Raw genomic sequence first — 11,212 nt, 5'->3', positions numbered from 1 at the left:
TAATTTTCAAATTTTTTATAGAGATGGGATCTTACTATGTTGCCCAGGCTAGTCTTGAACTCCTGGGCTCAAGTGATCCTCTGCCTTGGCCTCGCAAAGTGCTGAGATCACAGGCACAAGCCACTATGCCTGGCCCAGAAACTCACTTTGACAGGTTTAAGTGTATAATCATAAAATTCCTCTTAATTTGTCACTTCTTTTGTTGGAAATATTTAGTCTTATATGCAGAATAATGGCATAAAATGAACTTTGAATAATGCAGAACAAGACAATGTCTATGTCTAAAATAAATATTTGAGATTTTTCATCTCCCTAAATAAGGGCAATAACATGAAAATATGCTCAACATCATTAGTCATTAGGGAAATGCAAAGTAAAACTACAGGAAACTAACATTACACACTCATTAAAAGGTAAAAATTAAAACATGTGACCACAGCAAGTATGCATGAGGCTATATAATAAATGGAACTATCATACATTGCTGGTATAACGACTTTGGAAAAACAGTTTGGCAGTTTCTTAAAGAGTTAAACACACCCTGACAAACTATAGTGACAGAAGGCATACTGGCAATTGCCAGAGATGGAAAGAACAGATGAAAAGGAGTGTAAGAACACTTTGAGGGGTAAGGGAAATGCTTGTTATCTTCATTGCTGTGATGGTTTCATGGGTGTGTATATGTAGTTTAGTGTACTTCAATAAAGTTGGGGGGGAGAGTTACAACACCCTAAATTGTCTCTGTTGTTCTTTTAGGAAGCTTAAAGGAAAAATACTCAAATTATGGTAATAAGAATGCCCTTAGAGCTCAAGATATGAGCCAGCTTCGAGCCACAAAGTCTGGACTTGTCGTGAGCGCAGTCATTTGCATCTTCATTTTTCTTTACTTAAGGAATCCAACTCCTGCGGAACCAGAGGAAGAACCTGTCCATTCAGAAGTAGTAGAATGTGGCTTTTACCCAGATGAACTGTGCTCCGCTTTATTTGAAGGGAAAGGGGCGGCCCCCCAAATTGCAAAATTTTGCAAAACCCCTCATAAATCTGAAATACATGCTCATTTACACACACCAGGAAACTGCTCCAGGATTTCTTGGGGGCTGCATTTCATAACCAGACCCCTGTCTACAGAAGAGGGTGATTTCTCTTTGGCATATATTATAACTATTCATAAGGAGCTGGCCATGTTTGTGCAGCTTCTCAGAGCTATTTATGTACCTCAAAATGTTTATTGTATTCATGTTGATGAAAAGACCCCAAAGAAGTATAAGACTGCTGTGCAAACCTTGGTTAACTGTTTTGAAAACGTTTTTATTTCCTCCAAGAGAGAGAAGATGGCTTATGCTGGCTTTACAAGACTACAGGCAGATATTAATTGTATGAAAGAACTAGTGCATTCTAAATTTCAATGGAACTATGTCATCAATCTTTGTGGACAGGATTTTCCCATCAAAACCAACAGAGAAATCGTACACTACATCAGAAGTAAATGGAATGATAAAAATATCACTCCTGGAGCAATCCAACCACCACACACTAACAACAGACTCAAAGACAAACCACCCCATAACTTAACCATTTATTTTGGAAGTGCTTACTATGGACTTACAAGGAAGTTCGTAGAGTTCATACTGACTGACATCCGTGCAAAAGACATGCTTCAGTGGTCCAAAGACATCCGCAGCCCAGAGCAACACTACTGGGCGACCCTGAACCAACTAAAAGGTAAGAAAGACCCACCGATATGGATGTCTGTGCAGTCAGCAGCAACAGCAGAAGATTTACTTATTTATTTTGAGACGGAGTCTCACACTGTCACCCAGGCTGGAGTACAGTGGCGCAACCTCAGCTCACTGCAAGCTCCGCCTCCCGAGTTCACGCCATTCTCCTGCCTCAGCCTCCCAACTTGCTGGGATTACAGGCGCCCGCCACCACGCCCAGGTAATTCTTGTATTTTTGGTAGAGACAGTGTTTCTCTAGGTTGGTCAGACGGTGTTTCTCTATGTTGGCAGGTCTCGAACTCCTGATCTCAGGTGATCCGCCTGCCTCAGCCTCCCAAGTTGCTGGGATTACAGGCGCCCACCACCACGCCCAGCTAATTCTCGTATTTTTGGTAGAGATGGTGTTTCTCTATGTTGGTCAGGCAGGTCTCGAACTCCTGATCTCAGGTGATCCGCCTGCCTCGGCCTCCCAAAATGCTGGGATTACAGGTGTGAGCGACCTCACCTGGCCATAAGATTTATTCTTAACTGAAGATTTTTTCAATTCAGCTATGTTTTTTTTTGGCTTTGTAAATGTTCCACATTTTGCCAGACCTTCCACTTAGTGAGACAGGAAGTTCTCTGATTTTAGGGGTCTGAAGTTAGCTGAAAGATAACTTCTTATCTTTTGTTCCCTCTCTAGAAAGAAGTACTGGCATTTTGCATTTCCTGAGACTCTGGAAAATTCTGGGCATAAATCTTTAGAAAGTTCTTCATTTATTTGATAAATACTACTGGATAACTACTAGTGCCAGGCATTGTGCTAAGGGCTCTGTAAGATGGAAAATATTAAAGCTAGTAATGATTTTGTGGCAAATTTGATACTTCAGGTGGGTTGTCTGAGAGGCAGAGGGAAATCAGGTACCATGCTTTAAGTGGACTTCAGTATTTTCTTTGTAAAAGGTGGACTGGCTCCTATAGGGAGTGTGGCTTCAAGCCTGAACAACTAAGCTCATCAGCCTAGAGAGTGGTGCACGATGAATCCAGTAGACGTTGGTTAGGATTTTTTAACATAATCTCATATCCATTGCAAGTTCTATTTTCAAATAATCTCCAAAGGCTGTTACAGAGAAAACAAACACAATCCAAAGAACCCCAAGAGAATCACAAACAGCACTCTGCATACAAGGGAGTAACAAGGGATGGAGAAAGGGCTGAAAAATGAAATCCAAGTACAAAGATGGCGATCCCCAACCTTGGTCCACCCAGATGCTACCGCCAGTGTAATACATGCTCTCACCCCCAAAAGCACTAGCCTTTGATCAAATGTCACAAGTGAAACATTTCAAGGAAGGTTGGACTTTCCCTTCTACTTTTCTCATTGACTACCTCATCTAGAGGAAATGGAAATGACAGCACAGAAGAACTTGTACTAAAAGAACTGGGAAGCAGATTCCACACTGTATGCTGGTTTTGTTTGCCTCTTAGATGCTCCAGGTGCTACACCAGACGCTGGCTGGGAAGGAAATGTTCGAGCCATTAAATGGAAAAGTGAGGAAGGAAATGTTCACGATGGATGTAAAGGTAAAAAGAAAAACAAAACAAAACAAAAAAGGCTTGAAATTGTACAACTATAAAACTGCTGCCTCAATTCTAGTGGGAAAGACCGAGGACCATGTTTAAAGTAATCTGGAATTAGTGATGATCCAATCAGCATAGGTTGAGTCAATTTTTAAAAAAACTTTTTATATAAGATTCATACAGAAAAGTACACAAATCACAAAAAGTATAGGTTGATAAAATTTCCTAAAGTGAATATACTCTCTGCGGTAATAGCTAGGCCCTGCGTGTGTCTCCACACAGCTTCCTACCCAGCGGCAGGAACTAATGCACAGAGATACAGTAACTGATTTTAACAGTGCTTTTGAGTAGGGACCTCGGGTTTGAATATAGTAGACTAGATATTAAAAATAAACTAGGTTTACCCAGTTTTTCAGCTGTTTAAAAGACTGGCCTAAAATAGATTGGAGACAAACAAAAAATGTAAATCAAATACCAGACTAGTTCAAAGACAAGTAAGTCCCACTGCCAACGTGCACAGCCACCCTCCTGACGCAGAGGTGCCAGGTTAGAGGATTGGAACCATTTTCTAGTGAAGTGGTTTTTTCAAAAGTAGATATGATTCAATTAGGGATCCATTCACATGGTAGAAAAGCGACAGGTAAACAACAGGTTAACGAGCTCTGCCCTTTCTTTAGAAAGCAGCGACTCCCTGTCATTACACACGGGGGTTTGTCAGGACTAGTCAGTAAATGCTCAGAAAAAGCAGGGGGCTCGGATTCTTCCTGAAAACAGGAGCCCCTCAGGTGTGCACATGGCATAAGAAGTCATGACGGGTTGACGCTATCAATAATACCTTAATGATTCAGAATTCTGAATGAAATCGGAATGTTTCAACAATGTTTGAAAAAAACCCTAGTTAGTATAAATCCTAACAGAGTCCTCATTCCCTAAAAGTAAACACTTCAGAAAGTTCTTACTGGCTTACTAGTTCACACTAGCTTCAGTACGAAAACGGTTCTCACAGTTAGGCAGTAGCGTGGCCATCCGTGGCCAGCATTCAGAGTCAGCACCCAAAGTAGGCCAAGCCCTGCTGTGTAGGGAAGCGGTAAATCTTCCAGGGTCCCGGCGTTGGGCCTGCCCTCAATCCTCACAGCAATTCTCAGGTAGAAACAATTATTATTCACCCTTCCTACTGATGTGGAGCCCAAGGCTCACGTAAATGAAGTCAATTCCACAGGCAGAGGGAGGAGGCGCAGGGCTGGGGCTTAGACTGGGAGCAACCATCTGCTGCTACTACAATGGGTGAGCTCCCAGTCCGACTCTGCGTGCAGAGGGACGGCTATCCCATTAGAACCAGCAACAAAGAGTTTATTTTTAATCACCCAAATAGCAGTAACACAGCTCTGAAAATGGTCCATTTATTTGTATTCCCTTCCAGTTCAACTTTATCTGTGTCTAAATGGCACAGCTATATCGTTATAATCAAGGTGTAGCTGAGCTGCTTTTCACTTATGTCCTAAGTTTCTCCCACCGATAGTCTTCACATTTGTAATCTTTTTTTTTTTTGGAGACAGGGTCTCGCTCTGTCACCCAGGCTGGAGTGCAGGTGGCATGATTACAGCTCACTGCAGCCTCTACTTGCTGCACTCAAGTGATCTTCCCACCTTAGTCTCCCAAGTAGCTGGGACTACAGGTGTCAACCACCAAGCCCAGCTAATTTTTTATTTTTATAGAGATGGGGTCTCACCATGCTGCCCAGGCTGGCCCTGAACTCCTGGGCTCAAGTGATCTTGCTGCCTTGGCCTCCCAAAGTGCTGAGATTACACACATGAACCACTGCATCTGGCCCATATTTATAATTTTAAAGCAGTTAAATGTAACTCTACTGAGATTCTACCACATTGTAGCAAATATGTCTATCAAGTAAACTTTTTAAAATCGTGGTAACAGCTGCCGCTTATATAGTCTTACAAACAACACTGGACATTTTGTGCATACATCCCCCTGCCCTTTTAAAAACAGTATTTCCTTAAGATAGGTTTTGTTTTGTTTGAGATGATGGAGTCTCGCTCTGTCGCCAGGCTGGAGGGCAGTGGTGTGATCTCAGCTCACTGCAACCTTTGACTCCCTGGTTCAAGCGATTCTCCTGCCTCAGCTTCCCGAGTAGCCGGGATAACAGGCACACGCCGCCACGCCCAGCTAATTTTTGTATTTTTAGTAGAGACGGGGTTTCACCATGTTGGCCAGGCTGGTCTCGATCTCCTGCCCTCATGATCCACCCACCTCGGCCTCCCAAAGTGCTGGGATTACAGGCGTAAGCCACCGTGCCCAGCCAAGATAGGTTTTTTAAAAGTAGGATTACTGGGCTGGTGTGGGGAAAGAGAGCAGGAAGGAGCTGGGCAGAGAAAGAGCAAGGTTTCTGAAATAAACAGACCTTCCCTCTCACACACACGCTGAGGCCTCACTTCTCTGTTTCCTCAGCTGCAAAATGGGAGTGATGATGGAATCCACTTCAGAGTGTTACTGTGAGAATTAAAGGGGAGAGCAGAAAGAGCCAGACATGGTTGTCAAAAGCACATAAAAAGTGTCACTGAGTCTCCAAGGAATCCAGTCACCACTGGATTTCAACTCTAATTCCCACTTAAAAAAAATTTTTTTTTTTTTAATTAGAGACGAGGTCTCACTCTATTGCCCAGGCTGGTATCAGACTTCTGGGCTCAAGTCATTCTCCTGCCTCGGCCTCCAAAGTGCTGGGATTACAGGAGTGAGCCACCATGCCTGGCCTGTAATTCCCACTTCAATGTTTGTATCAAATGTTCACTCTGAAAAACAAATAAAAAGCAGTGCCAGGCACAGTGGATCACACCTGTAATCCCAGCACTTTGGGAGGCCGAGGTGGGCGGGTCACTTGAGCCCCAGAGTTTGAGACCAGCCTGACCAACACAGCGAAACCCTGTTTCTATAAAAAATACAAAAATTTGCCGGGCATCGTGGTGTATGCCTGGGGTCCCCCAAAAATATAGAAGCAATAACTTATTTAAAATCCATACCATTCTTATGAACTACTTACAACCAATGAAAAGACTTAGAAGTTCATGGAACTCAGAATCTATCGGAATTGAGATTTTGCCAGGTACATGAGTGCCAGCTCATCTCCCTTGTGCCCTTGGTGAGCTAAAATTCCACGGTATTCACCCAAAGCAGTAACTAACAAAGACGTTAGAAATCACTAAAAGAATGAAAGCGTCCCTTTCCACCGTAAGTTCAAAATTCACCATCAAAGCCCCCGTCAAGGCACTCATGGAAATGCTGTTTGATGTGAACTCTGGTGAAGCCGAGGCTCACCACTGACACGGGACGGAGCACGCGCCACTTTCTGCGTGTGAATAAAACGGGTGAGGAAACACAGGCAGCTAGGTTTTGTGCTTCTTTCCGCAGGCCGCTACGTCCGAGACATCTGTGTACGGACCAGGAGACCTGCCACGGCTCGTTCAGTCGTCTTCTCTGTCTGCCTACAAATTCGAACCCTCGACAGACCCGCTTGTAGCTACCTGCTTAGAGCGGCGGCACAGACTTCAAGTGCTGAGGCAGGCGGAAGTTCCCATAGAGCCACACTGGCGTTTTCAACAGCAGAGTCATTTCAACATGCGACTGAACAGCTAGGGGACTGTTTGCTTTCTTACTGAGTGGTATCATTCTGTTTCCTTGACTTGAAACAAGAGAACATCGAACCAAAGAAAGTGGGAAGATGATTCCTTGATTCAAATTATTCCTAAAGTGAATTCAGAAACATGCTATTGACGAGACTTCACTATTGATTACAGGCCACTTTTATAGCTTTGAGAAAGAAATCACAAGACCAAAAAAACTCAAGCTACCACTGGTGACATACAGCAATGCACTCAGAAGGCCAACTGCTTCAGTAAAAAGCTGCTGAAAACCCAAATTCTGCAAACACCTGCATCCAGGCTCAAGCTGAAAGAGGAACGACACAGCCCGTTTTGAAGACTCAGATATCACTGTGTATGAGATACTAAGAAAGAACAAACTCCCAGTGAAAATGAAAATATGCTTATCTGAAACAGTCCTCACTGGCTGCGAGCCATGTAACTCTGTTCTGGCGGTCCTAGAAAAATACTGACGAGCGTATTTCTTTGGGTAAAACGGAACTCATCTGAGTAGAAAACACACCTTGTTAAAAAGGGTGCCCCAAGTGTCTGTGGTCTTGATGTGTCGTCTCCTAGCACCTTCTGTGATGGTGGACATTCCACAGCTGAGCTGTCCAACGCTCACCACAGCCACAGGCACTCCTGGGCATTGCAGACATGGTTACAGCGACTACAAAAGTGAATCTTTTTTTTTTTTTTTTTGAGATGGAGTCTCACTCTGTCACCCAGGCTGGAGTGCAGTGGCACGATCTCTGCTCACTGCAAGCTCCGCCTCTGGGGTTCACACCATTCTCCTGCCTCAGCCTCCCGAGTAGCTGGGACTACAGGTGCCTGCCTCCGCGCCCGGCTAATTTTTTTTGTATTTTTAGTAGAGACGGGGTTTCACCATGTTAGCCAAGATGGTCTCAATCTCCTGACCTGTTGATACACCCACCTCGGCCTCCCACAGTGCTGGGATTACAGGCGTGAGCCACCGCGCCCGGCCCGTGAATCTTTACTTTTATTTAATTTTTAAAAATTAAGTTACATTTATTTATTTATTTAGTTTTAAGACGGAGTTTTGCTCTTGTTGCCCAGGCTGGAGTGCAATGGCACAATCTCGGCTCACCGCAACCTCTGCCTCCCTGAAGCGATTCTCCTGCCTCAGCCTCCTGAATAGCTGGAATTACAGGCATGTGCCACCACGCCCGGCTGATGTTTTGTATTTTTAGTAAAGACGGGGTTTCTCCATGTTGGTCAGGCTGATCTCGAACTCTCGACCTCAGGGGATCTGCTTGCCTTGGCCTCCCAAAGTGCTGGGTTTATAGGTGTGAGCCTGGCCTTAAGTTCCCTGTAAATGGGCATGTGTGGCTAATGGTACCATGCTGAACAGCACAGATCTGAGACATGAATGGCCGCGATTATCTCTATTCACAGATCTGGGTCTCCTCCCTTAGAAAGTCCACAACTTTGATGCTGCTGCTGCTGTTGTGGAGAACTTTATATATATCCTCCTTCTCTAAAGCAGTTCATACGGCATCACATGAAACAAGTGTGTGACTATTAAATAGCACAACATACAAGAGATTTAAAACAGGGAACACAGGAACCAGAGGAGAGGAAATTTAAGAAAGATAATTCCAACGCAAAGTGGAAGCACCTCAGTAAATGGAAGCTTCCCATGCATAGAAATGAAGTCTAGTCACTGTGTGAAATAGCCCTGGGAAAACATCATAGCTAGACAGAAGGAAAAGGGATTTGGAAGGCAGATCCCACACATCAAACATCAAGGAACCACAGAAAATTAACACCTTTGTTTAAACAAAACTTTCTTCCCCTTGGATATCTAATCCAAGGAAAGCACATATGGAAACTACTAAGACTTTCAAAAAGAACACAAGAGCCCCATGACAGCACGCCACCGCCTTCCTACACATTTTTACAGGCAAACACAGCACCTCCAAAGGTGATAGCTGGCTACATGCTGATGGGCTGTTCATTCAGAAAGCTCAGATTAGCCACGATTATGTCCCCGGTAATTTATAACTCAATAGCAACTGAATGTAAACCCCATTAAAGGAACAATAAAAAAGCTTACATCTTTCAAGTTACTTAAAATACCAGCCTGCCTTCACTTCATTCCAATGTTAACTCGTGGCACACCCAGTCACATACTGTGAAGGGGCCCGTAAGAGCACCCGCCCACCAGCACTGTTGGGAGGACATGGGTGCTCCTGGGTGGGAAGCGCTCAGAGGAATGTCTAACACTTTTAATGGATGAGAAAATCAAGGCACAGGGGGACGATGGGATGTTCCTGGGACCACACAGCTGGGAAGGTGGGGCTGGTATTTGGACCAGGCAGCTACACTCTGCAGTGTGACTGCTGAGTCCCAGGAAGCTACCCCACCTTACCTTACACAAAGAAGCACAAATTGAAACAAACACCTGCCCCCAACATGCTTAAATGCTATAATGAAGATGTGTCCTGAACAAACATATCATTTCAGTATGGCCAGGCATGGTGGCTCACGCCTGTAATCCCAGCACTTTAGGAGGCCAAGGTGGGCAGGAGTTTGAGACCAGCCTGGTCAATATGATGAAACCCTGTCTCTACTAAACATACAAAATAAAAGAGGCAGAGGTTATGGTGAGCCGAGATCACACCACTGCACCCCAGTCTGTGCAACAGAGCAAGACTCCGTCTCAAAAAAAAAAAAAAAAAAACATTTCAGTAACAGCGGGATAAAGTAGAATAATAAAAGTACACTAAATGCACGGTGGAATGCAGCAGCCTGAGACTGGGCTTCAGTGGAGTGGGGACAGCAATGGAAAACAAGGCCAAGAGTCAGAGAGGTGGGGAGGCCAAGAGTCAGGGAGGCCGAGAGACAGTTAGGCCAAGAGGCAGGGAGGCCGAGAGACAGGGAGGCCGAGAGGCTGGGAGGCAGGCAGCTGTGACAGGCCAGGGAGGCCAAGGGAAAGCAGCAGCCTCCGTGACCATGAAAACAAGAAGCCTAGGCTCTCTCTCCTGATCAGACCCTCAGTGTGTTCATGGGTAGAGTAAAAGAACAAAATTAACATGTGAAAGTTTAAGGCTGCGTATTCTGTGTCTTATGTGATTCCTTGAGGCTAAATATTCACAGAGACTATAAAGATGGCAGAAGGCTAAGATAATCTGAAGAAGGCCAAAGCCTGAAAACCAGAATCAGCTGCACTGACCACTTCTGATGACACTCCTTTTCCCTAACTTAACTTTTTCTCTTTCTGCTCCACCTCCTCCATGAAAAGCAGGTAGACAGTGTGAGCATGTATTTTTGGACTTCTGACTTTAAAACATTTACACATCCCATTCGCCTATCTACAAAGCCTAAATAAATGAAGCCACAGAGGTAGCAAGTCCAATGCTACTGATCACAACTTCAGTACTCTACATCTGCAGCGTTTGAGACAGAGTCTTGCCCCATTGCCCGGGTTGCAGTGCAGTGGCGCAATCTCAGCTCACTGCAACCTCCGCCTCCCGGGTTCAAGCAATTCTCCTGCCTCGGCCTCCTGAATAGGTAGGATTATAGGCATGCGCCACCATGCCCGACTAATTTTGTATTTTTAGTAGAGACGGGGTTTCACCATGTTAGCCAGAATGGTCTCCATTTCCTGACCTTGTGATCCGCCCGCCTCAGCCTTCCAAAGTGCTAGGATTACAAGTGTGAGCCACTGCGCCCAGTCCTACGTCAGCCCTTTTCAAATTTTACTGTGCATACGAATCATCCAAGGATCTTGTTAGAATGTAGATTCTATTTCAACTGGTCTGGGGTAGGGCCTGAGAGTCAGTCTTTCTTTCCTTTTCTTCTCTCTCTGTTAACTTTTTATTTTATTTTGTTTTTGTTTTTTTTGAGACAGGGTCTCACTCATTCCAGGCTGGAATGCAGTGGCACCATCACAGCTCACTGCAGCCTTGAACTCCTGGGTTTAAGCCACCCACTTGTCCTAGCCTCTCAAGGACTACAGGTGTGTGCCACCACGGCTATTTTAAAATTTGCTGTAGAAACAGGGTCTCCCTATGTTGTCCAGGCTGGTCTTGAACTCCTGGCCTCAAGTGATCCTCCCGCCTCAGCTCCCAGAAAGCTGGGATTACAGGTGTCAGCTACTGTGCCTGGCCTAGAGTGGGCATTTCTTAAAAAATAAACAAAAAAATCTCTCAGGTGATGACAATATTGCAGGTCTGTGGGTCATGCTTTGAGTAACACGCCTATCATTTATTTGGCAGCCTGTAATTACTCCAGTGTAGTTCTTCGTATTACAAGAAGCGC

At 44.6% G+C, this 11,212-nt stretch overlaps 2 protein-coding genes across 2 annotated transcripts in view; one reads left to right on the top strand and one right to left on the bottom strand.

Moving 5' to 3' along the window:
- RTFDC1 (replication termination factor 2 domain containing 1) overlaps positions 1 to 11,212 on the bottom strand; it is a 56,105-nt gene that overhangs the window by 23,025 nt on the left and 21,868 nt on the right.
- Positions 816 to 7,259, top strand: GCNT7 (glucosaminyl (N-acetyl) transferase family member 7). Its single transcript, XM_011978145.1, is given in 4 exon segments — positions 816 to 1,722; positions 3,186 to 3,281; positions 6,699 to 6,720; positions 6,722 to 7,259. Coding segments are annotated over 4 exon segments (1,227 nt in total). The 3' UTR covers positions 6,924 to 7,259.

This window comes from Mandrillus leucophaeus, unplaced genomic scaffold (genome assembly GCF_000951045.1).
Source record: "Mandrillus leucophaeus isolate KB7577 unplaced genomic scaffold, Mleu.le_1.0 Scaffold19, whole genome shotgun sequence".
NCBI lineage: Eukaryota > Metazoa > Chordata > Mammalia > Primates > Cercopithecidae > Mandrillus > Mandrillus leucophaeus.
Note: the sequence above shows the minus strand (reverse complement) of the source record. Positions and strands in the feature narration are given on the sequence as shown.